Source organism: Mobula birostris, chromosome 7 (genome assembly GCF_030028105.1).
Source record: "Mobula birostris isolate sMobBir1 chromosome 7, sMobBir1.hap1, whole genome shotgun sequence".
NCBI classification, from domain to species: Eukaryota; Metazoa; Chordata; class Chondrichthyes; order Myliobatiformes; family Myliobatidae; genus Mobula; species Mobula birostris.
The window spans coordinates 4,461,695-4,489,013 of NC_092376.1; the positions used below are offsets into that span (position 1 = coordinate 4,461,695).

Sequence of the window (27,319 nt, forward strand, 5' to 3'; positions counted from 1 at the left end):
TGGAGTTTGCAAGAGGCAGCTCATGCTATCTGCTCACCATTCTCTGTGTGAAAAATTCAGATCCCTTCTCACCCTCAACCTACAACACGTCCGAGTTTTAGTCTCCCCTACCTTACCATCCATCTTAACGACAATACTGTGCAAAAGTCTTAGGCACCCCAGCTATATACATGTGTCTTAGACTTTTGCACAGTACTGTATGACTCATAATTTAAAATATTTCTGTTACATTTTATTCTCTTACATTGCAAGGTTACATTCCTACCTTGTCCATCCTCTCCCTGTATGAAAGGTCTGGATAGAGTGGATGCAGAGAAGGTGTTTCCTATAGCGGGGGAGTTTAGGACCAGAGGGCGCAGCCTCAGAATAGAAGGACGTCCCTTTGGAACAGACATGAGGAGGAATTTCTTTAGCCAGAGGGTAGTGAATCTGTGGAATTCATGGCCACAGATAGCAGTGGAGTCAAGTCAGTGGGTATATTTAAAGTGGAGGTTGATAGGTTCTTGATTAATCAGGGCATCAATGGTTATGGGGAGAAGGCCAGAAAATGGGGTTGAGGGGGATAGTAAATCAGCCATGATGGAATGGCAGGGAAGACTTGATGGGCCGAATATCTTATGGTCCTGATGCCATCCTTGAAGATCTTCTCTACACTCTTTCCAGTTTAACCATGACCTTCCTATAACAGGGAAAGCAAAGCTGTACACGGTACTCCACGTATGACCTCACCAGCGACTTGTCAGTGTTGGAGTCTCTAGCTCGGTGACAATCTCTCAGTGTCCGGGCCCTTCTCTGGTACACTCTGCATTGTCAAATTTACCTCAGAACTACCCCAGAGTCAAGTTATAAAAAAAACCACATTCCCCAGTTCTGTCGGCTGGGAACGAGGCCAAAGTCACACAGAGTGTTGACAGCATTAAATATTCTGGCTCTGGCACACTGACATTCCCCACACGGAGAATTCTGCGGCCCCTTCGGACAGATGACGTGTCTGCATTTGTGGTTTACTACGATGTGTCTTAAAAAGACCCTCGGGGTGTAACTCAGCTCAACGCACTAGGGTTGTTAAATTTAATCATGTTAAGATTAATTATGGATCTAATTATCCCTGAACATTCTGTTCCCTCGCTACATTTCTGCACAGCCTTGTTGACTTCATTATATTTTTATTAAGCATGCGTGAACACCTCGAGGATTTCAATCTGCTGGTTTAGTGTTTACAGAGGACTTGGTCTGGTGTGAATTCCATTCCCAGTTCAGATCATTCGCTTTTGGAAGCAAAGCTTGTAATCTCAGAGGCAATGTAAGCTACACGTTGAACTGAGACACAGATGCAGCCCACACCAGGTTTCATACATAGCCTCTGTTAGCCTAAACGACACCAAATTGGGAAGGGGAGCAGAGAGTCACTTTGACATAGAAAGAGGAAAGAACTCTGACCTTTTACTTCCCCTCACCTGCCCGTCATTTTCCCCTGGGTCCCCTCCTCTTTCCCTTTCTCACCTGCTCCACTCTCCTCTCCTATCAGATTCTTTCTTCTCCAGCCCTTGACCTTTCCCACCCACTTGGCTTCACCCAAAACCTCCTTGCTATCCTCCTTCCCCTCCCCTCACCTTCCCCCTTCCTTCTCAATCCTGAAGAAAGGTCTCAGCCCGAAACGTCGACTGTAGATGCTACCTGGCCTGCTGAGTTCCTCCGGCATTTTGTGTGTGTTGCTCGGATTTCCAACATCCGCAGGTTTTCTCCTGTTAGGAAAGAAGTTAGTTTGCTAACCCCATCACCTCTTAGTGGGGCATAGGCCTTGGACAGCAGCTCGCTAGAGTCGTCTCTCCTGGACTCCTGGGCTAATGTTTCAAGTTGACCACAGATGTGGCCCACCTTGGAGATCTTTCCTCTCCCAGGGATGAGGTCTTTGGAGCTTCTGTGGCTTTGGATTTTTATGGGATGGGGTTGCTAGCCCCATGCTCAACTCTCCTCCTCTCACAGCCGAGCTTCAGACCGTCCATCACGGAGTTAAAGAGGAAAGCAACACATACAATGCTGGAGGAACTCAGCAGGCCAGGCAGCATCTATGGAGAGGAGAAATAGTCAACATTTCAGGCTGAGACTCTTCACCAGGACTGGAAAGGTAGGCGGGGGCAATTGAATTCTTTTAGATAGATAGATAGATATACTTCATTGATCCCGAGGGAAATTGGGTAAAATTTTAATTGTTGAATTAATTTAAATTGTTTTTATATTTCTTATTTATATAAAAACATAAACGACATAGATTATAAACGCGAGAAAATCTGCAGAAGCTGGAAATCCAAACAGCACACATAAAGTGCTGGAGGAAATGATTAACCAGGTCCTGACGAAGGGTCTCGGCCCGAAACATTGACTGTTTATTTCTTTCCATGGATACTGACTGGCCTGCTGAGTTCCTCCAGCATTTTGTGTGTGTCAGCGGCAGAGCCGGTTTGGGTACAGAGCAGCCTGCCGATGTGGCAGAGGAGCTGGTTTGGGTATGGGGGAGCTGGCCTGACTGGAAACCGTCTTGCTGCCCGCTACTGGGAAACATCAGAGTTAGTGCAGTATAACCGTGCAAGATCGTCTCGAACAGCCAGACGCTGTTCGACAGCGATAACTCAAGTTGCCACAGGCCTGTTACCCTTGTCTGGTGGAGAGACAGTCAACATGGGGGCTGTGTAGCTTCAGTTGCAGCGAGAACTAGGCCTCAAGCCTTGGGCTTGCCTGCTGCTGCAGACCAGGTAAGAGATGTGGAAGTGCCACAGTGTGGTTGAGCTGGGCCGGGGCCTGGCCTCTCCTGTCAGTGCTGCCCTCCCGTGTTTGAGTGGTGGAATTACAGGCTGGAATGCATGCCCCTGTACACTGCTAGGTGATTGTACGTTGTCGCTCTGGGTATTGGACCATATATGTAAGTGAATACGCTTCTTTGCTTGATATTTTGAATTACGTTACTCACTATTTTTGAATGTTGGCTTGCTATTTTGAATGTTTTGCACCTTGGCCGTACAGGAACACTGTCTTGTTCAGTTGTGTCTATGTATGGTTTGATTGATAATTAAGCTTGATTTGATTTGATTTAAGTTCCTCCAGCAATTTGTGTGTGATTCACTGATCTGTATCTGAAAGTAACTGAGAGAATGGAGAAATGACGGGGAAAGGTGGCGCCTCAAAAAGGCAGCATTCATCATTAAGGACCCTCACTAGCCAGGACATGATCTCTTCAGATTATTGCAGGGGTCCCTTTTCTGAAAAAGGATGTGCTGACATTCGAGAGGGTTCAAATGAGGCTCACAAAAATGATTTCAGGATTGAAAGGTTTATCATATGAGGAGCGTTTGATGGCTCTGGGCCTGTACTCACTGGAATTCAGAAAAATGAGAGGGGATCTCATTGAAACCTATAGAATGGTGAAAGGCCTTGTTAGAGTGGATGTGGAGAGGATGTTTCCTATGGTGGGGGAGAGTCTAAGACCAGAGGACACAGCCTCAGAATGGTGGGACGTCCATTTAGAATGGAGATGAGGAGGAATTTCTGCAGCCAGATGGTGGTGAATCTGTGGAATTTGTTGCCACAGGCGGCTGTGGAGGCCAAGACATTGGATATAGTTAAGGCAGAGGTTTATAGATTCCTGTTTGGTCAGGGCATGAAAGGATACGGGGGGAAGGCAGAAGAGGGAAAATGGATCAGCCATGTTGAAATGCTGGAGCAGACTCAAAGGGCCAAATGGCCTAATTCTGCTCCTATATCTTATGGTCTTATGGACATTGCTACCATCAAGGAGGAGGGGCAGGAGCCCGGACACACACACACACACACACACAAACACACACACACACACACACACACACACACACACACACACACACACACACACACACACACACACATTTCCGGAACAGCTTCTTCCCCTCTACCATCAGATTTCTGAGCAGACAGTGAGCCCACGGACACTGCCTCACTATTGTGCTCGCTTCTTGCATTACGTATATATCTTTTAGATATATTTCTTATTATAATTTATTGTCAATTTTTAATCTATTGCACTGTACTGCAAAAGAAGGGCCAAAGTACATTGATTATCAAAGTACGTTTACCACATGCAACCTTGAATTCATTTGCTTGCAGACAGGCACAAAACAAAGACACAAGAAACTCCACACAACAGAGACCGACAGATACCTGACGTGCAAAAAAAGAACAAGCTGTGCAAACAATTAAACAAACAAACAAACAACCCTTAGAACACGAACTGCAGAGTTCCACACCACAGACAGTTAGGCACTGCAGCAACTACAATCTTTTAACCTGACCTTGTGCTTAAATCAGCTAAAGAATGAACTGTACACTGTCTATCAGTGGTAATAATCCTGATTCTGAGAGAGAAAACAGCCATGGAGGGGATGAGGATTGTTCAGTTTGCAAGCATTACGATTACTTATAACTTGTGTTGGCTGCCATTAGGCCAGGGCCTGGGCTCTATTACATTATAATGAGGTTCATTGTTCTACAACAAGAACTCATAACCAATCAGCTGAGAAATAAGATACCCAAACATCTGGCTTGGTAAACCTGATCCCCGTGGCTTCCAGAACGTTCTCCGGGGCCCTGGAGGCAATCAATTATAGAGAAAGGCCAGGAGAGACCTGGTGCCAGGGAGGATTCAGCTGTGTTGCTCTGCACTTGTCTGGAGCGGGGAGTTCCCGGGCGTTGGAAAGGTAAGGCAGGCAATTTACACACTCAGTGCATTTTGGAACACCTTCAGGTCAATGGGATTACCAATCGATTTTTCCACACACAGTAATATGATTACCCATTCCTCGTCTGTATGCATGTTGATCAGGGTACCGGGAAAATTCATTGCGTCAAAGTTGTCCCAGGGTATCTTGACATCATCTATGTAAAGTAACTAACCAAAGCTTACTTCAACAGCTTATGTTAAAAGGGCTGTCCCTCAGTATCACCCCTCCCAGTGTGACTCTCCCTCAGTACCACCCCCCCCACAGTGTGACTCTCCCTCAGTACCACCCCCCCCACAGTTTGACTCTCCCTCAGTACCACCCCCCCCACAGTGTGACCCTCCCTCAGTATCACCCCCCCACAGTGTGACTCTCCCTCAGTACCACCCCTCCACAGTGTGACCCTCCCTCAGTACCACCCCCCCCACAGTGTGACCCTCCCTCAGTACCACCCCCCCACAGTGTGACCCTCCCTCAGTATCACCCCCCCACAGTGTGACCCTCCCTCAGTACCACCCCTCCCACAGTGTGACCCTCCCTCGGTACCACCCCTCCCACAGTGTGACCCTCCCTCAGTACCACCCCTCCCACAGTGTGACCCTCCCTCTGTACCCCCCTCCCACAGTGTGACCCTCCCTCAGTACCACCCCTCCCAGTGTGACTCTCCCTCAGTACCACCCCTCCCACAGTGTGTCCCTCCCTCAGTATCACCTGTTCCACAGTGTGACCCTCCCTCAGTACCACTCCTCCCACAGTGTGACCCTCCCTCAGTACCACCCCTCCCAGTGTGACTCTCCCTCAGTATCACCCATTCCACAGTGTGACCCTCCCTCAGTACCACCCCTCCCACAGTGTGACCCTCCCTCAGTACCACCCCTCCCAGTGTGACTCTCCCTCAGTAACACCCCTCCCACAGTGTGACCCTCCCTCAGTACCACCCCTCCCACAGTGTGACCCTCCCTCGGTACCACCCCTCCCACAGTGTGACCCTCCCTCAGTATCACCCCCCCACAGTGTGACCCTCTCTCAGTATCACCCCTTTCTCAGTGTGACCCTCCCTCGGTACCACCCCTCCCACAGTGTGACCCTCCCTCAGTACCACCCCTCCCACAGTGTGACCCTCCCTCTGTACCCCCCTCCCACAGTGTGACCCTCCCTCAGTACCACCCCTCCCAGTGTGACTCTCCCTCAGTACCACCCCTCCCACAGTGTGTCCCTCCCTCAGTATCACCTGTTCCACAGTGTGACCCTCCCTCAGTACCACTCCTCCCACAGTGTGACCCTCCCTCAGTACCACCCCTCCCACAGTGTGTCCCTCCCTCAGTATCACCTGTTCCACAGTGTGACCCTCCCTCAGTACCACCCCTCCCACAGTGTGACCCTCCCTCAGTACCACCCCTCCCAGTGTGACTCTCCCTCAGTAACACCCCTCCCACAGTGTGACCCTCCCTCAGTACCACCCCTCCCACAGTGTGACCCTCCCTCGGTACCACCCCTCCCACAGTGTGACCCTCCCTCAGTATCACCCCTCCCGCAGTGTGACCCTCTCTCAGTATCACCCCTTTCTCAGTGTGACCCTCCCTCAGTACTGCCCTCCCCCACAATGTGACTCTCCCTCAGAACCTTTGTGTGTCAATGCAAGGAGCATTCGTAATAAGGTGGATGAATTGAAAGTGCAGGTTGTTATTAATGATTATGGTATAGTTGAGATCACAGAGACATGGCTCCAAGAGTGGGAGCTCAACATTCAGGGATATTCAATATTCAGGAGGGATAGACATGAAGGAAGGGGAGGTGGGGTGGCGTTGCTGGTTAAAGAAGAGATTAACGCAATAGAAAGGAAGGACATAAGCCGGGAAGATGTGGAATCGATATGGGTAGAGCTGCGTAACACTAAGGGGCAGAAGACGCTGGTGGGAGTTGTGTACAGGCCACCTAACAGTAGTAGTGAGGTCGGAGATGGTATTAAACAGGAAATTAGAAATGTGTGCAATAAAGGAACAGCAGTTATAATGGGTGACTTCAATCTACATGTAGATTGGGTGAACCAAATTGGTAAAGGTGCTGAGGAAGAGGATTTCTTGGAATGTATGCGGGATGGTTTTTTGAACCAACACGTCGAGGAACCGACTAGAGAGCAGGCTATTCTAGACTGGGTTTTGAGCAATGAGGAAGGGTTAATTAGCAATCTTGTCGTGAGAGGCCCTTTGGGTAAGAGTGACCATAATATGGTGGAATTCTTCATTAAGATGGAGAGTGACATAGTTAATTCAGAAACAAAGGTTCTGAACTTAAAGAGGGGTAACTTTGAAGGTATGAGACGTGAATTAGCTAAGATAGACTGGCAAATGACACTTAAAGGATTGACGGTGGATATGCAATGGCAAGCATTTAAAGGTTGCATGGATGAACTACAACAATTGTTCATCCCAGTTTGGCAAAAGAATAAATCAAGGAAGGTAGTGCACCCGTGGCTGACAAGAGAAATTAGGGATAGTATCAATTCCAAAGAAGAAGCATACAAATTAGCCAGAGAAAGTGGCTCACCTGAGGACTGGGAGAAATTCAGAGTTCAGCAGAGGAGGACAAAGGGCTTAATTAGGAAGGGGAAAAAAGATTATGAGAGAAAACTGGCAGAGAACATAAAAACGGACTGTAAAAGCTTTTATAGGTATGTAAAAAGGAAAAGACTGGTAAAAACAAATGTAGGTCCCCTACAGACAGAAACAGGTGAATTGATTATGGGGAGCAAGGACATGGCAGACCAATTGAATAATTACTTTGGTTCTGTCTTCACTAAGGAGGACATAAATAATCTTCCAGAAATAGTAGGGGACAGAGGGTCCAGTGAGATGGAGGAACTGAGCGAAATACATGTTAGTAGGGAAGTGGTGTTAGGTAAATTGAAGGGATTGAAGGCAGATAAATCCCCAGGGCCAGGTGGTCTGCATCCTAGAGTGCTTAAGGAAGTAGCCCAAGAAATAGTGGATGCATTAGTGATAATTTTTCTAAACTCGTTAGATTCTGGACTAGTTCCTGAGGATTGGAGGGTGGCTAATGTAACTCCACTTTTTAAAACAGGAGGGAGAGAGAAGCCGGGGAATTATAGACCGGTTAGCCTAACGTCGGTGATGGGGAAACTGCTGGAGTCAGTTATCAAGGATGTGATAACAGCACATTTGGAAAGCGGTGAAATGATCGGACAAAGTCAGCGTGGATTTGTGAAAGGAAAATCATGTCTGACGAATCTCATAGAATCTTTTGAGGATGTAACTGGTAGAGTGGATAGGGGAGAACCAGTGGATGTGGTATATTTGGATTTTCAAAAGGCTTTTGACAAGGTCCCACACAGGAGATTAGTGTGCAAACTTAAAGCACACGGTATTGGGGGTAAGGTATTGATGTGGATGGAGAAATGGTTAGCAGACAGGAAGCAAAGAGTGAGAATAAACGGGACCTTTTCAGAATGGCAGGCGGTGACTAGTGGGGTACCGTAAGGCTCAGTGCTGGGACCCCAGTTGTTTACAATATATATTAATGACTTGGATGAGGGAATTAAATGCAGCATCTCCAAGTTTGCGGATGACACGAAGCTGGGTGGCAGTGTTAGCTGTGAGGAGGATGTTAAGAGCATGCAGGGTGACTTGGATAGGTTGGGTGAGTGGGCAAATTCATGGCAGATGCAATTTAATGTGGATAAATGTGAAGTTATCCACTTTGGTGGCAAAAATAGGAAAACAGATTATTATCTGAATGGTGGCCGATTAGGAAAAGGGGAGGTGAAACGAGACCTGGGTGTCATTATACACCAGTCATTGAAAGTGGGCATGCAGGTACAGCAGGCGGTGAAAAAGGCGAATGGTATGCTGGCATTTATAGCGAGAGGATTTGAGTACAGGAGCAGGGAGGTACTACTGCAGTTGTACAAGGCCTTGGTGAGACCACACCTGGAGTATTGTGTGCAGTTTTGGTCCCCTAATCTGAGGAAAGACATCCTTGCCATAGAGGGAGTACAAAGAAGGTTCACCAGATTGATTCCTGGGATGGCAGGACTTTCATATGAAGAAAGACTGGATGAACTGGGCTTGTACTCGTTGGAATTTAGAAGATTGAGGGGGGATCTGATTGAAACGTATAAGATCCTAAAGGGATTGGACAGGCTAGATGCAGGAAGATTGTTCCCGATGTTAGGGAAGTCCAGAACGAGGGGCCACAGTTTGAGGATAGAGGGGAAGCCTTTTAGGACCGAGATGAGGAAAAACTTCTTCACACAGAGAGTGGTGAATCTGTGGAATTCTCTGCCACAGGAAACAGTTGAGGCCAGTTCATTGGCTATATTTAAGAGGGAGTTAGATATGGCCCTTGTGGCTACGGGGGTCAGGGGGTATGGAGGGAAGGCTGGTGCAGGGTTCTGAGTTGGATGATCAGCCATGATCATAATAAATGGTGATGCAGGCTCGAAGGGCGAATGGCCTACTCCTGCACCTATTTTTCTATGTTTCTATGTTTCTAACCACCCCTCCCACAGTGTGACCCTCCCTCAGTACCACCCCTCCCGCAGTGTGACCCTCCCTCAGTACCACCCCTCCCACAGTGTGACCCTCCCTCAGTACCACCCCTCCCACAGTGTGACCCTCCCTCAGTATCACCCATCCCGCAGTGTGACACTCCCTCAGTACCACCCCTCCCACAGTGTGACCCTCCCTCAGTACCACCCCTCCCACAGTGTGACCTTCCTTCAGTACCACCACTCCCACAGTGTGACCCTCCCTCAGTACCTCCCCTCCCACAGTGTGACCCTCCCTCAGTACCACCCCCTCCAAGAATGTGACTTTCCCTCAGTACCACCACCCCCACAGTGTGACCCTCCCTCAGTACCACCCCTCCCACAGTGTGACCCTCCCTCAGTATCATTCCCCCCCCACAGTGTGTCCCTCGCTCGGTACCACCCCTCCCACAGTGTGACCCTCCCTCAGTACCACCCCCCCACAGTGTGACCATCCCTCAGTACCACCCCTCCCAGGGTGTGAACCTCCCTCAGTACCGCCCCTCCCACAGTGTGACCTTCCCTCAGTACCACCCCTCCCACAGTGTGACCATCCCTCAATACCACCCCTCCCACAGTGTGGCCCTCCCTCAGTACCACCCCCCCACAGTGTGGCCCTCCCTCAGTATCACCCCTTCCACGGTGTGACCCTCCCTCGGTACCACACCCCCACAGTGTGACCCTCACTCAGTATCACCCCTCCCACAGTGTGACCCTCCCTCAGTACCACACCTCCCGCAGTGTGACCCTCCCTCAGTACCACCCCTCCCACAGTGTGACCCTCCCTCAGTATCATCCCCCCCCACAGTATGACCCTCCCTCAGTACCCCCCCACAGTGTGACCCTCTCTCAGTACCACCCCTCCCACAGTGTGACCCTTCCTCAGTACCACCCCTCCCGCAGTGTGACCCTCCTCAGTACCACCCCCCCCACAGTGTGACCCTCCCTCAGTACCACCCCCCCCACAGTGTGACCCTCCCTCAGTATCATCCCCCCCCACAGTGCGACCCTCCCTCAGTACCCCCCCCCACAGTGTGACCCTCCCTCGGTACCACCCTTCCCACAGTGTGACCCTCTCTCAGTACCACCCCTCCCATAGTGTGATCCTCCCTCAGTACCACCCCTCCCACAGTGTGACCCTCCTTCAGTACCACCCGTCCCGCAGTGTGACCCTCCCTCAGTACCGCCTCCACAGTGTGACCCTCCCTTAGTACCACCCCTCCCACAGTGTGACCATCCCTCAATACCACCCCTCCCGCTGTGTGACACTCCCTCAGTATCACCCTTCCCACAGTGTGACCCTCCCTCAGTAACTTCCCTCCCACAGTGTGACCCTCCCTCAGTATCATCCTCCCCCACAGTGTGACCCTCCCTCAGGACCCTCCCTCAGTACCCTCCCACAGTGTGACCCTCCCTCAGTACCACCCCTCCCACAGTGTGACCCTCCCTCAGTACCACCCCTCCTGCAGTGTGACCCTCCCTCAGTACCACCCCTCCCATAGTGTGATCCTCCCTCAGTACCGCCCCTCCCACAGTGTGACCCTCCCTTGGCACTGCCCCTCCCACAGTGTGACCCTCCCTCAGTACCATCCCTCCCACAGTGTGACCCTCCCTCAGTACCGCCCCTCCCATAGTGTGATCCTCCCTCAGTACCGCCCCTCCCACAGTGTGACCCTCCCTTGGCACTGCCCCTCCCACAGTGTGACCCTCCCTCAGTACCATCCCTCCCACAGTGTGACCCTCCCTCAGTACCACCCCTCCCATAGTGTGATCCTCCCTCAGTACCGCCCCTCCCACAGTGTGACCCTCCCTCAGTGCCACCTCTCCCACAGTGTGACCCTCCCTCAGTACCACCCCTCCCACAGTGTGACTCTCCCTCAGTACCACCCCTCCCACAGTGTGACCCTCCCTCAGTACCACACCCCCACAGTGTGACCCTCCCTCAGTACCACCCCTCCCACAGTGTGACCCTCCCTTGGCACTGCCCCTCCCACAGTGTGACCCTCCCTCAGTACCATCCCTCCCACAGTGTGACCCTCCCTCAGTACCGCCCCTCCCATAGTGTGATCCTCCCTCAGTACTGCCCCTCCCACAGTGTGACCCTCCCTCAGTACCGCCCCTCCCACAGTGTGACCCTTCCTCATACTGAATCTCCCAGTTCAATGCCCTCAGACTGTGTACTCTTTCCTCAGAAGTGTCGGTCTGAAACTGTGGGTTTTCCTTACAACTGTTCCTCTGACAATCCCAAAGATCTGTTAACGTGTCCCCTCGTACGGGGCTTTTCTCTTTGAAGCAAAGAAGGATGGGAGGTGACTTGGTAGAGGTGTACAAAATGACAAGAGGCCTGGGCTGACTGGACAGCCAGCGTCGTTTTCCCAGGGTGGAATTGGCTCATACAAGGGGCATCATTTTGTGGTGATGGGGGGGGGGGAGGGAGGGAATGTCAGAAGTAGTTTTTTACAGAGAGTGGTGAGTGTGTGGAATGCTTTGCCGGGGTTATGTCAGAAGATTGATCCTGGAGTAGATTAAAAAGTCGACACAACATTATGGGCCAAGGGGCCTGAATGTGTCGAACCCTTCAATGCTCCATATTCTAAATTTTCTCTGTACTCATTCAATATTATTGATATTCTTCCTGTGGGTAAGTGACCAGAGCTGTACACAATGTTCCAAATTTGGCCTCACCAACATCTTCTACAATTCCATTTCCTGTACTCCGTACTCTGATTCATGAAAGCCATCAGTAGAAATTTGTCAGAGAAGATACCTGCATCCATACATCCCTCAAGGTTGATAGGGTGATTAAGAAAGCATTTGATATGTTGGTCTTCGTTACTTAGGGGATTGAGTTAAAGAGCCGCGAAGCAATGTTGCAGCTCTATAAAACCCTGGTTAGACCATTCTGGGAGTATTGTACAAAATGCTGATGGAACGCAGCAGGCCGGGCAGCATCTATAGGAAGAGGTACAGTCGACATTTCGGGCCAAGACCTTTCGTCAGGACTAACTGAAAGAAGAGCTAGTAAGAGATTTGAAAGTGGGAGGGGCAGATCCGAAATGATAGGAGAAGACAGGAGGGGGAGGGATGGAGCCAAGAGCTGGACAGGTGATTGGCAAAGGGGATACGAGAGGATCATGGGACAGGATGTCCGGGGAGAAAGAAAGGGGAAGGGGAGCACCAGAGGAAGATGGAGAACAGGCAAGGAGTGATTGTGAGAGGGAAAGAGAGAAAAAATAATAATAAATAATAAATAAGGGATGGGGTAAGAAGGGGAGGAGGGGAGTTAACAGAAGTTAGAGAAATCAATGTTCATGCCATCAGGTTGGAGGAACAACAGCTTATTTTCTGTCTGGGTAGCCTCCAACCTGATGGCATGAACATTGACTTCTCTAACTTCCGTTAACAACCCTCCTCCCTTTCTTACCCCATCCCTAATTTATTATTTATTATTATTTTTTCACAATAACTCCTTGCCTGTTCTTCATCTTCCTCTGGTGCTCCCCTCCCCCTTTCTTTCTCCCTGGGCCTCCTGTCCCATGATCCTCTCATATCCCCTTTGCCAATCACCTGTCCAGCTCTTGGCTCCATCCCTCCCCCTCCTGTCTTCTCCTATCATTTTGGATCTCCCCCTCCCCCTCCAACTTTCAAATCTCTTACTCACTCTTCCTTCAGTTAGTCCTGACGAAGGGTCTTGGCCTGAAACGTCGACTGTACCTCTTCCTAGAGATGCTGCCTGGCCTGCTGCGTTCACCATTATTTTTTGTGTGTGTTGCTTGAATTTCCAGCACCTGCAGATTTCCTCGTGTCTTGGAGTATTGTGTTCAGTTCTGGTCACCTCATTATGGGAAGAATGTGGAAGCTGCAGGTAAGATGATTTGACTGCAACAGCTTCCATGGGGTCAACCAAAGTGTAACTGTCTTTTTTTAAATGTGTATTTTTTTTACAATCGCAAGACCCTGCTGGACATTAAAGTACTCCAGGTCTACCCCGTCAGTGAGTGGCTTGTTGGTGGAGAAACTGAAGGAGCTGGACTTGGTGCGGATCGTGCTGCTGCCTGCGCCAGAGTTGGTGTGCAAAGGATGCGTGCAGTCTAACTTAGTGGCTTTCCCTGTGATCAAAGCACCCTGTTGGACATTGTTAGTGTGGAATGGTGCAACCCAGTTCACTGCTTTATTGGTGGATGGTGGGTAAGCTGTGTGGCCTTGTTGTAGCAGGGACTAGGCCCAAGTCACAGCTTCAACCTGTTCACAGCTGTCCAGGGGAGAGGCGTCAGAGCCAGCTCCACCAGAGGCTGTGTGGCGTGACACCCAGGCTGGAGTCAGTGCTGCCCCCCAGTGTTCACTCTGCTAAAGACAAGCTGCATTGTGTTCGCCTGCAGACTGCCGCAACGTTCATGGACTCGGGGACTTGGAATTTTTTTGTGTGACTGGATTTTACTGATATCTTATATATGCCTTGTGCTGTGTGTGACTGTTAGTACTGTGGTCCTTAGTACTTGTTAGACTGTATTGATGGGTTTTCATGTTTGGTTGAGCTTGAGGATTTACCAGGACGCTGCCTGGATTAGAGAGCATGGCTTATGGTTGAGTGAGAAAGAGCTTTTCTGATCGGAGTGAAGGAGGGTGAGAGCTGACTTGATAGAGGTGTACAGGATGTTGAGGCGTAGAGTGAGTGGACAGCCAGAGACCTTTTCCCAGGTTGAAACGGCTAAAACCAGGGAGCATAACGTGAAGGTGATTGGAAGAAAGTATAGGGGGATGTCAGAGGCAGGTTTTGTTTTACACAGGGAGTGGTGGGTGTGTGGAACATGCTGCCAGGGGTGGTGGTAAAGACAGATACATTAGGGGCTTTTAAGAGACTCTTAGATAGTCACAGGGATTATAGAAAAATAGAGGGTTATGTTGAAGGGAAGGGTTAGTTTGATCTTGGAGTAGGTTAAAGTGTTCACACAACATCATGGGCTGAAGAGCCTGTGCTCGATGAGTTTCTGAAGTCAGTGGACCTTTGCTATTCATTGTCATTCACTCCTGTTAATATATAGGCATCCGTTAGTCTCATGAGACCATGGATTTGCGCCTTGGAAGGTTTCCAGGGCGCAGGCCTGGGCAAGGCTGTATGAAAGACCAGCAGTTGCCCGTGCTGCAAGTCTCCCCTCTCCACGCCGCTTGTGTTATCCAAAGGAAGGGCATTAGGACCCATACGGCTTGGCACCAGTGTCGTCACAGAGCAATGTGTGGTTAAGTGCCTTGCTCAAGGACCCGCACGCTGCCTCGGCCAAGGCTCGAACTAGCAACCTTCAGATCACCAGACGAATGCCTTAACCACTTGGCCACACGCCAACACTCCTGTTAATACAGCATAGAATATAGAGCAGTACAGATCAGGAATAGGCCCTTCAGCCCACAATGCCGTGCTGACCCAATTCAATTAGTAATCAAATGGCCAACTAGACTAATCCCTTCTGCCTACACAGCGTCCATATCCCTCCATTTCCCTCACGTCCACGTGCCTGTCTAACTGTCTGTGAAAAGCCTTGACTGTGTCTGCCTCTGTTGTCAGATGGTGTCCCCGGCCATCGCTTTCGCCTTCATCCCCTTCCTGATGACGCTGATCATTCGATACCGTTACTACTTCCTGCTGTTCTGGCGGGCCGTCGTTCTCCGGAAGGTTCAGGATTATGCCACCGGCCTGTCCAGGGAGGAGCGGGCGTTCCGGTACGTGATGTCGAACTGCATCCCCGGGGATCCCGAGAATATCCTCAGCACCTTCGACAAGTGGTGCTTCCACTCGGAATACCTGAGCAACTTGGGCCCGGAGAAAGGTAAGCGGCGTCACGGGGAGAAGCCAGTTCTTGTTCCGGAGCAGGAGCCCTTCCGAGGGGCCGTACCCGGTCTGAATCAGCACTGACGTATGTCCTGAGATCTTGTGTTTCGTGGCAACAACCTGTACATACGAGGTCTCCGTTGCTCAGGGTCGACCGTGGGCATGGCGCCCCCGCTGTCTACGTAGTATGCAGGCCAGGGCAGTACGATATGGAGAGTGAGCTGTTGCCCAGGCAGCAGGCTCCCCCTCTCCAAGCAGCTGATGAACCCAAAGGAACGGCAAATAGACAATAGGTGCAGGAGTAGGCCGTTCAGCCCTTCGAGCCAGCACCACAGACCGATACAGTTCAGCACCAGCAGCATCGCAGGAGCTGCCAGTCAGCGTTGACCTCAACGTAGGACTGCCTCAGGGACCCCAGCTCCAGACTCCTTCCTCGGGGTTTACTCCCGAAGCCTTCCCCATCAGTGGGTACAGCCTCAAGGCAGCAGAGGCTTGAGGTCCGAGTTTTTCTTCTAGATGAGCTGCCAGCCACAGCTGATGAGCTCCATCTGCCCGAAGTGACTGGTTTTAAGGCGGCAATAATCCAACTTCGCCCCTTCTCCTGTCAGTAGAAATGGTTCCGCTGGGCTTAGTCGCTAAGCCACATGTGAAGGCCGGGAGCTGTACTTGGTTGTCAGAATATTTGAGATGCACACCGTTGGGAGCATTTAACAGGCAGTGGGAGCTCACCCACTACCACCCCGGCTGTAACAACCTTAAGGAACCATGCATGCGTACATATAATCACACATATAGACTCAGTGGCCAGTTCAGGAGGTAGTTCCTGTACCTGATAAAGTGGCCATGAAGTGTATGCTTGTGGTCTTCTGCTGCTGTACCCCAGCCACTTCAAGGTTCAATGTGTTGTGCGTTCAGAGATGCTCTTCTGCACACCACTGTTGTAACACGTGGTTATTTGAGTTACTGTCACCTTCCTGTCAGCTTAAACCAGTCTGGCCATTCTCCTCTGACCTCTCTCATTAACAAGGCGTTTTCACCCACAGAATTACAACTCATTGGTTTTTTTTTGTTTTTGCACCATTCCCTGTAAACTCTAGAGACAGGAGATCAGCAGTTTCTGAAATACTCAATCCACCCTGTCTGGCGCCAACAATCATTCCCTGGTTAAAGTCACTTAGATCACATTTCTTCCCCATTCTGATGCTTGGTCTGAACAACAACTGAACCTCTTGACCATGTCTGCGTGCTTTTATGCATCGAGTTGCTGCCACATGATTGGCTGATGAGCTATTTGCATTAATGAATTAAATGAAGTGGCCACGAAGTGTTTGCCTGATTCTGACTCTGAGCACCTTCCAGCTGGGATCAAGCCACTTTACAAACAGACTTAAGGACAGCCCACAAGTAGTCATCACGATTCCAGCACCCACGTGGCATGCCCACAGCTTCCTACCCTAACCCACAGGTCTTTGGAGTGTGGGAGGAAAGCGGAGCACCCGGGGGAAACCCATGTGCACTCAGGGAGAACGTACAAACTCCACACAGACAGCTATGGGAATTGAACCCATTGCATTGGCTAACACTAACTGCTGTGCCTATTTGTAGACCATGTAGTCCATTCGGCCCATCGAGTCTGCTCTGCCATTCCATCACGGCTGAATTATTTTCCCTCCTCAACCCTGTTCTCCTGCCTTCTTGATGCCCTGACTAATCAAGATCCCATCAACCTCTGCTTTAAAAATACCCCGCTGTAAGATCTGAGTTTCATTCCTGCCGCTGTCTACGTCCTCCGCGTGACTGTGTGGGTTTCCTCCCAGTGCTCCAGTTTCCTCCCACATTCCAAAGGCGTACGGGTCAGGGTTATTGAATTGTGGGCATGCTATGTTGGTGTCAGATGCATAGTGACACTTGTGGGCTGCCCCCAGCACATCATCGGACTGTGTTGGTTGTTGATACAAATGATGCATTTCACTGTGTGTTTTGATGTTTCGATGTACATGTGACAAGTAAAACTAATCTAATCCAATCTATATTTTCATTTTAAATCAGCCAGGATCGAATGATGTAGCAGAGTCGATGGGCTGAATGGCCTAATTCTGCTCCTATGCTTTTCATAGACACAGCAGCCTCCGTAACCTCCCCTTCACCTTCCCGCCCAAATGCAGGTCGTATTCTAGAGCGGCTGATTCTGGAGAGTGCGCCACAGACCGTCCTGGAGCTGGGAACGTACTGCGGGTACGCCACCCTGCGCATGGCCCGCGGCCTGGGTCTGGGCGGCAGACTCTACACCGTGGAGATGGACCAGAGAAACGCTGCCGTGGCTGAGAAGATCATCCGCATGGCAGGATTCGACGAGGACACGGTGAGCACGAGGAGGGCAGGCAGGCCTCTGCTTTCCATTCGGGTTTATTTATCACAGGTACTCCGAAACATACAGTGAAATGCGTTAACAACCAGCACAGCCAAAGATGTGCCTGAGTGTCACCCTGCATTCTGACTCAACAAGGCATACCCACAATGCTCAGCAGAACAACACAACAACCGCAGCAAAACAAACCCCTCTCCCACCCTCCAACACACCCTCTCACCCCCCTCACACACAGATAGTCCTCCAGCCCAAAGACAGGCTGCCCCAACTCCCAGACTCAGGGACATCAGGCCTCCAGCTTCACACCAGGACTTGCGGATCACAGGTTTCACCTTTGGGTCTTGACTTTCAGACTGGCACAGACCTCTGACCCTAGCAACCCGGGCTCTCGTGACTCTTCTAGGCCTCTACCTTTGGTCTTCAACCTTCAGGCCTAATCCAGCTCAGTTCCCTTCACCCCTCTCCAGCCCTGGCACTATAGCCCCTGACGTGTGGCACTGGGTTTAAGAGAGAGTCGTGGAGGGATACGGTACAGAAACAGGCCCTTCAGCCCAACTCATCCATGCTGACTCAATAACTTACTTATGGCCCTTTAAATAGATCTAGATTCGAAAGACCTCCACCTAATCAGACATCTGTACTGGGAACAAACTGCCGCTGTAAGAATAGATGGGGAAGTGAGTCAGTTTATGAAAATCAAGAGAGGCGTTAGACAAGGGTGTGTTTTCTCCCCTGATTTATTTAATGTGTACAGTGAAACAATATTACAAAAATTAAGAGACATCTTGGGAATCAAAGTTGGCGGTGAAAACATCAATAATTTCAGATATGCAGATGACAGGAGGAAGAACTACAAAACTTAATTGATATAGTTGTTGAAGACAGTGCAAAAATGGGTCTGTCTGTCAATTGCAAAAAGACAGAATGTATGGTGATATTCAAAAAGAAAGAGAATCCTATCTGCAGACTGAGAGTAAATGGGGAAGACATAAAACAAGTACAGAACTTTTGCTACTTAGGAAGCTGGGTGACATCAAATGGCAGGTGTGACATGGACATCAAAAGAAGAATAGGGATGGCAAAAGACACCTTTACGAGAATGAAGAGTATACTGACCAATACTAAACTAGACATGACAACCTGCCTCAGAGTACTGAAATGTTACGTTTATCCAGTTATGTTATATGGCTCAGAATGTTGGACAATATCTAGTAGCATGAGGAAATGAATTGAAGCAGCAGAGATGTGGTTTTTGAGGAGGATGCAAAGAATATCATGGACGAAACAAATATCTAATGAGGATGTCATGAGCAGAACAAACACAAAAAGAGAAATAATGTATGAGATCATGAAAAGGCAACGTAACTTCACTGGACATGTGATTAGGAAAGAGGAGTTAGAATGCACAGTAATTATGGGAAAGATTGAAGGGAAGAAAGCAAGAGGAAGACAAAGACAAATGATGATGGAGACAGCAGCCAGAGAACTGGAAATGAATACCAATGAATTGATCCACTTGACCCGAAACAGGAGTGTGTGGGCCATGGCAGTCAAAGCTCAACTGGGCACGGCACCTGATGATGATGATGATGGCCCTTTATGTCATTTAGGGCAGCAATGAAGGTCCTCCATCTCTGGCAGTGCCCAGGGCTTCCTTCATCGTGTCAGTAACTTCCTCTTGGTTTTCACTACTGTCAGTCATGTAAGTCCAAGGTGGAGCCTCAGGAATACCGTCACACTCAGATGTAGAAGGATTCTTCATTGCTGTGTTCATATCAGTTTTGTTCGACCATTCAGGGCTGTTAGCCCTGGAGGAGTGAGGAATCACTCTTATTCTGACCTCTACCCTTTGACCTGTTTGGCATGGATGACCCTACCAAGAGCCAAAGCATAAAGCCCTGACTCCAGCCGACATAGGTCTCTGGGTCACTGAGACACGCAAGCCTCCAAACCTACGACAAAGTTGTGGTCTTCTTGGAGGACAGACTCTGTGTGTCTCTGTGTGTGCGTGTGTGAGTGCGTGTGTGTACGTGTGTGTATGTGCATTTGAGTGTGCATGTGCATCTGCATGTGCGTGAGTGTGTCTGTGTGTCTGTGAGTGTGTGAGTGTGCGTGAGTGTGTGTGTGCATATGTGTGTCGGTGTGTGTGTGTGTGTGTGTGTGTGTGTGTGTGTGTGTGTGTGTATGTATTTGTGTATGTGTGTGCGCGCATGTTTGTGTGTGTTATGACACCACTCAACCAGCTGGTATACCTCACTCCTGTACGCCCTCTCATCTCCATCTGAGATTCTACCATCAATGGTTGTACCACCAGCAAATTTATAGATGGCATTTGAGCTGTGCCCAGCCACACAGTCACGGGTGTAGAGAGTTGAGCAGTGGGCTAAGCACACTCCCCTGAGGTGTGCCAGTGTCGATTGTCAGCGAAGAGGAGATGTTATCACCAATCTGCACAGATTGTGGTCTTCTGGTCAGGAAGCTGAGGATCCATTTGCAGAGGGAGGTACAGAGGCCCAAGTACTGTAGCTTTTTGATCAGGACGAGGAATGATAGTGTTAAACGACTGAGCTATAGTCACCGAACAGTATCCTGTCATGGGTGTTTATATTGCCCAGGTAATCCAAGTAACGGACTGCCTTCAGACGATGCTTTTCATGATTGCATCCTCCAAATCTTCATTTTCACTGTAACATTCAAGATGATTGTTGATACCTTCAAATTCTTCATAGTACTTAACTTGTTGAAGTAGTGAAATTGTTTTATTTTCACTCCTGACAGTTTCTGGCGTCTCAAAGCCTGTGTGTTTGAAACCGTAGTGAACAACACAGTTCTGAATTCTCTTACTGCTTATTCCTTACCAACTATCAGTGACAAAAATCACTGAGTTTTTAACACAAACCCATGCAACTGACACTACTTTAAAAATTTTGGTTTAAGCACGATGCAGTGTCTAACAGCCACACAAGTGCACACAACTGACGCTAGTTAGAAACTGTTTGGCAACAGTCTCCTGACCCAATTAGGTAGCACAGTGTCCCAAATAAATGAAGGGAATCCCGGCTATTTTCTCAATTAGTTTTTGTTCTTTAAGAGTTGTCCCAAGTAAACAACTGCCCCGATTAGCTGATGGTCCAGTGAACCGGAATCCACTGTAGGTGGTGAATAAAATTGATGCTTGACCCTTGACAAATAAAGTGCACAGGCCACAACAAGTGAGATGGAAAGATGAAGAGAGAGTGTATGGGACTCTGATGACAGACAGAAGAAACTGTCTTGAGCCTCGTACTACATGCTTTCAGGCTTTTCTCTGTGCCTGGCCCTCGTAGGAAGGTGATAGAGAATCAAATGTTTGAAAACTTTCCTTTGCCAAAGTCTACAGAAGTCAAAGTTTCTGTCATGTCTAACATACATACAGCCAATGCTTCTCCTCTCCCCTCCTTCTTGTTCTGGCTTTTGCTTCCTTCCCCTCTCCCCCTCAAGAAGGGTCTCGGCCTGAAACGTTGACTGTTTACTCATGTTCATAGATGCTGCCTGGCCTGCTAAGTTCCTCCAGCATTGTGCGTATTGCTCTGGATTTCCAGCGTCTGCAGAATCTCGTGTTTCTGATTTGTGTTCTGTCAAACTGATGTGGGAATGTTGCCTCTACCCAGGTGGAACAGATTGTCCGACCCTCCGATGAGGTGATCCCTCATCTTCGGGAGAAGTTTGCAGTGGACAAGGTGGACTTTGTCTTCATGAACCACTGGAAACGCAGTTACCTGCGAGACTTGAAGCTGTTGGAGGACTACAACTTGCTGCGGGAGGGCAGCGTGATCCTGGCGGACAACGTCATCTTTGCCGGCGCACCGCACTTCATGCAGTACGCAAAGAGCAGCGGCAATTACGCCTGGAAGCTCCACCGCACGCACCTCGACTACTTCCGCCACATCTGGGATGGTATGGCAGAGCTCACCTACACGGGGCTCAAATAGGGACCCTCGGTCGCAGCCTGGGGCCCTCGCTGCGTGAGGAGAGAACTCGCACTCTGCAACAACCGAGTGACCAAACCCGGACACGTTCAAACGGGATCCAAAAACCCCACGACTCCACACTTCCTCCCGTCCCTACGCTTTCCATCTTCTGTCCCAGTCCAACCGTTCCTCCACCATCTCCCCAACTCCCTTGGTCCAACCACTTCCTTACCTTCAGCCTACAGCAGGGGTTCCCAACCTGAAGTCCAAGGACAGCTTGCTTAGTGGTATTGATCCGTGGCCAGAAAAGGGGTTGGGAGCCCCTGCCCCAGAGTCATAAAGGCAAAGACCACACAGCACAGGAACAGGCCATTCGGCCCCTAATGCTGTGCTGAACCAATTAAATTAGTGTCCTACCTTCCTCTCTATTCCCTCCACTTCCTGCCCTGGTACTCTGGTTCCCGTCCCCCTGCCGAACTGGATTAACTCTCCTGAGTAGTACCAGTGAACGTCCCAGCCAGGATATTGGTTCCCCCCTCCCAAGTTTCGGTGCAGCCCCTCCCTCTTGTACAGGTCCCCCCTGCCTCAGAAGAGGTTCCAATGATCCAAAATCCCGAAACCCTGGCCCCTGCACCAGTTCCTCAGCCACTCATTCATCTGTACCATCATCCTGTTCCTGTCCTGAGTAGCACGTGGCTCTGGGAGTAATCCCGAGGTTACTACGTTGGACTTCTTGCTCTTCAGTCTCTTCCCACATTCCTATACTGACTGCCCAGGACCTCTTCCCTCTTTCTACCTACGTCACTGGTGCCCATGAGCACCACGACCTGTGGCTGCTCAGCCTCCCTCTTGAGAATCTTCTGAGACATCCCGGACCCTGGGACCTGGTGTCTCTTTCACCAGTCCTATTAATCCGTCTAGACCTGTTTAGACAGCTTGCACCCAGACCATAGCCCCCAACACTGCTCCCATCCACGTACCTATCCAAACTTCTCCCAAATGTTGAAATCAAACCCACATCCATCACTTCCGCTGGCAGCTCATTCCACACTCTCACCACCACTGAGTGAAGAAGATTCCTCCCCTCAGATTCCCCTGAAACATTCCACCTTTCACCCTTAACCTATGACATCTAGTGGTAGTCTCACCCAACCTCAGTGGAAAAAAACTTGCTTGCACTTACCTTATCTATACCTCTCATAATTTTGTATACCTCTGTCAAATCTCCTCACCTTCTTCTAACACGAAGCCCTAACCTATCCAACTGTTCCCTATAACTCAGGTCTTCAAGTCCTGGCAACATGCTTGTAAATTTTCTCTGTACTCTTTCAATCTTATTCACATCTTTCCTGTAAGTAGGTGACCAAAACTGCACACAATACTCCAAATTAGTCCTCACCGCCATCTTATACAACTTCAACAGAACATCCCATCTCCTGTACTCCTGTACTCGTTGACTGTACCTCTTCTGCCTGGCCTGCTGCGTTCACCAGCAACTTTTATATGTGTTGCTTGAAATTCCAGCATCTGCAGATTTCCTCATGTTTCCTGTACTCAATATTTTGATTTATGAAGGCCAATGTGCCAAAAGCTTTCTTTATGACCCTATCTACCTGTGACACCACTTTCAAGGAATTATGGACCTGTATTCCCAGATTCCTCTGTCCTACCACTCATTGTGTAAGACCCTCCCAGTCCGCAGCACCTCACACTTCAGTTCCCATCAGCCAACGTTCAGCCATCTTTTTCCATCATCGCCACAGCTGGGGTGATCTGGAGCCTGGAGTTCAATTCTGGTGCTGTTCTGTAAGGAGTCTCTGTACGTCCTGCCTGTGGAATGCGTGGGTTTTCTCCGGGTGCCCTGGTTTCCTCCCACAGTCCAAGGAGGCTCTGGGTAGGTTAACAGGTCATTGTGAATTGACAGGGTTATCGGTTTACCGGGAATTGCTGGGGTGGTGTGGCTCGAAAAGCTGGAAGGGCCTACTTGCGCCGTATTGCTAAAATAAATGAAGTTTCCCCAGGCTCACTCTCACCCAAAGTCCCCAACTCACTGGTTAACTTCAATTCTCATGCACCCACCATCTTCCCAAGTCCCAACGTCACCTCTGCAAGCCTGCCATTGGCCTGGTTCCCTCATGTTCCACACCTTCAATGTAATTATCAAAGTAATTACCACATGTTACTCTGAGATCCATTTCCTTTTTATTTTATTTTATCCAGCGTTACAGCATGGAGTAGTCCATCGGACATAGGAGCTGAATTAGGCCATTCAGCCCATCACTTCTGCCCCACCATTTCCTTCTCAACCCCATTCTTCTGTCTTCTCCCCGTAACCTTTCACATCCTGACTAATCAAGAACCTATCAAACTCCACTTTAAATATACCCAAAGACCTGGCCTCCACAGCTGCCTGTGACAACGAATTCCACAAATTCATCATCCTCTGGCTAAAGAAATTCCTCCTCATCTCCGTTCTAAATGGACACCCCTCTATTCTGAGGCTGTGCCCTCTGGTCCTAAACTCCCCCACCAACGGAAACATCCTCTCCACATCCACTCTACCTAGGCATTTTAATATTCAATGGGTTTCAGTGAGATCCCCCTCATTCTTCTAAATTCCAGCGAATACAGGCCCAGAGACATCAAATGATGCTCTTAAGATAACCCTTTCAATCTCGTGAACCTCCTCTGAATCCTCTCCAGTGTCAGTACACCCTCTCCTCTGTAACCCTCTCACCGGGGTTCGTATACAGACCTGGCTCGTTGGCTGACTCTGCTGTCAGCCACGGGACTCAGCTGTGGGAAGGCGCCCTTTCACAAACAATATACATCTAGGGTTGGTACGACTTGGGGTTCAACCGAACAGGAACGTCTTGATGTTCCGATTAAAGAAACTTCAATTTGAGTGAATGCTGTGTAAATACTGCCCACACACAATTACCCGTTGACAAGAAATAACAGATCGTACACCACATAAAATTATAAAGAAAGTGTATTACCAATTGCAGCTTTATCAAACAATTCCTAAGAGGAAAGAATAAAAGGGCCCATTATAGTTAAACCAGTTAATGTACAACTGACCATTGGAGCCCATATTGTGTAAAAGCTGAGTATAACTATTACTCACATCGCTGAATTCTCATCACTAGTTGTGGTAAACCATTTATATATATGTTGTAACTGGGTTACCTGTCTGGACGTGCCCCTCTGCTGACTGCCCCTGTGGCTCCTCCCACAGACCCCTGAATAAAGGCGATTTCACCCTGCTCCTCCCCCTCAGACCAGGGGCAGACACTCAGCACGGAGGTCACGTCTTACTGCGAATAAAAGCCTTTCGGTATTTACCCTACTTCAGTCTTTTGGAATTATTGAAGGTGCTTCTCTAATCACCGGTAGAGCTTCCCATCTTGGACTCCTTCAACCTGCGAAGCAATCATGTCTTCCTGTCGGATCGAATCCAACGGGTGTCTCTCCCGATCTTCTCTTTACTGCATCTCCTGCCGAAAGACCCCAAACCAGACTTCTGTCCTTCAGAAAACCCTTCCCCACGGCTGTCTGGAGCCTTCTCTCACATCCCACAATCCCGACTGGCTGACTCACATTCCGAAGCTGGGCAACATGGCTCTTTAGCTTAGCCAAAGCCAAAACACACTTTCCAGCACAGCTCACCGCTTTAACAGAAAGCTGCTAATATGAACAACCTCACAGCACCGCAGTGGAAATCTTCACCAGGGCATTACACTTAAATAAGGGGCCCAAACCTGCTCACAATGTTCCAGGTGAGGCCTCATCAGTACCTCATAAAGCTTCAGCATTACATCCTTGCTGTTACGTTCTTGGCCTCTCGGAATGAATGTTGACTCTGCATTTGCCTTCCTCACCACAGGCTCAACCTGCAAGTTAACTTTTAGGTCCCTTTGCACCTCAGATTTCTTAATTTTCTGCCTGTTTTGAAAACAGTCTACACTTCTATTCCTTCTACCAAAGTACATGACCATACACTTCCCGACACTGTATTCCATCTGCCACTTCTTTGCCCATTCTCCTAATCTGTCTAAGTCCTTCTCTAGCCTCTCTGCTTCCTCAAAGCTACCGGCCCCTCCACCTATCTTCGTATTGTTCTCAAATGTGGCCACAAAGCCACTAATTCTGTCATCCAAATGATTGACGTGTAATGTAAAGGGAAGTTGGCCCAGCACAGACCCCTGTGGAACACCACTAGTCACCAGCAGCCAGTCAGAAAAGACTCACTTTATTGCCACTCATGGTTAATCAGCCCTTCCAGCCACGCCATCCCAGAAACCCCTGTCAACCCCGGTTTAACCCTAACCTGGCCACGTAGAGGCAGAAATGAGGATCCTGAACACCCCTGGGGTGCAGTAGAGAAGGTGACCGAGGTCACGCAGAGCTGGGGGGTCCTTCATTGTTGCCCTAAACGCCAGCAGCGATGGAGGCTCTCCATCTCCGTCTGAGCTGGGCCTTCTTATTTACATAAGGAAGCGGTAATCGCAAGACGACTTACAGTGACCAAGAAACCCAGCTGGTACGTCTTTGGACTTCAGGAGGAACCCGGAGCAGCTGTACATTCCATGGAGAGGAAGACGGAGACTCCCTTCTGAGCAGCACCGGAATTGAGCTTGGAACTCCGGAACGCCCTGAGCCGTAATCGTGTTGAGCCAGCTGCGAGGCCCCCACGGCCCCCATGCTCTTGGTGGAATGCAGAAAGAGACAAAGAAAACCCGCACGGAAACAAAGACAGACAAACAAACAACGTGCAAAAGGCAACGAATTGTGCAAATGCAAAAAACAAACGAAATTATAATAAATGATAAATAAATAATGAATACACGAGTTGCAGAGTTCTTGACAGTGAGCCCATAGGTCGTGAAGTCAGCTTGGTCCTGGCTGTTTGTATTTTTATGGGCAGCTGCTCTGATTAACTGTCTGACTGTAAATGCTGAAGCTGATATTGATCAGCACAAATAGCAAAACTGCTTCCAGGTAAGGCAGCGCTTTGCCGGCAAGTTTGTTGGAGTCGTTGACTGTTTCCAGTGCTCGCAATGTAGTCTCCGCTACGGCGGCGAGACCCGACGTAAGATCAGGGGCTGTTTTGTTGAGCGCCTCTGCCCCATCCACCAAAAGCAGTACTTCCCAGTCACCAATCATTTTAATTCCTGTTCCAACATGACAGTCCACCTCTTTTTTGATGATGAGGCCACTCTCAGGTTGGAGGAGCAACACTTCATATTCGGTCTGGATAGTCTCCAACCTGATGGCATGAACATCAGATAACTCTTACAGTAAAATTCAGTAGCCCTTCCCTTTTTTTCCATTCCCCACCCTGAACTCTCACCTCTTCTTCTCACCTGCCTATCTGATCAACTCCCCCTGGTGCCTCTCCTGTTTCCCTTTCTCCCATGGTGCATTCTCCTCTTCTTTCAGATTCATTCCTCCCCAGCCCTCTACCTCTCCCACCCACCAGGCTTCATAGATCCCGGGGGAAATTGGTTTTCGTTACAGTTGCTCCATAAATAATAAATAGTAATAGAACCATAAATAGTTAAATAGTAATATGTAAATTATGCCAGTAAATTATGAAATAAGTCCAGGACCAGCCTATTGGCTCCGGGTGTCTGACTCTCCAAGGGAGGAGTTGTAAAGTTTGATGGCCACAGGCAGGAATGACTTCCTATGACGCTCTGTGTTGCATCTTGGTGGAATGAGTCTCTGGCTGAATGTACTCCTGTGCCCAACCAGTACATTATGTAGTGGATGGGAGATATTGACCAGGATGGCATGCAACTTAGACAGCATCCTCTTTTCAGACACCACCGTCAGAGAGTCCAGTTCCATCCCCACAACATCACTGGCCTTATGGATGAG

General features: G+C 49.3%; 1 protein-coding gene across 2 annotated transcripts; it reads left to right on the forward strand.

The window, feature by feature from the left end:
• The first annotated feature begins 1,259 nt into the window (after positions 1 to 1,259).
• On the forward strand, positions 1,260 to 26,216 carry tomt (transmembrane O-methyltransferase). Of its 2 annotated transcripts, none has more exons than XM_072262499.1 (4): positions 1,260 to 1,303; positions 14,855 to 15,116; positions 17,284 to 17,480; positions 21,137 to 26,216. In XM_072262499.1, exons 2-4 carry the CDS (start codon positions 14,855 to 14,857, stop codon positions 21,455 to 21,457), a joined length of 780 nt encoding a protein of 259 aa, XP_072118600.1. In that variant the 5' UTR covers positions 1,260 to 1,303; the 3' UTR covers positions 21,458 to 26,216. The 2 variants fall into 2 exon arrangements, with proteins under 2 accessions (XP_072118600.1, XP_072118599.1); XM_072262498.1 differs by lacking the exon at positions 1,260 to 1,303 and adding an exon at positions 2,331 to 2,753.
• The last annotated feature ends 1,103 nt before the right edge of the window (positions 26,217 to 27,319 follow it).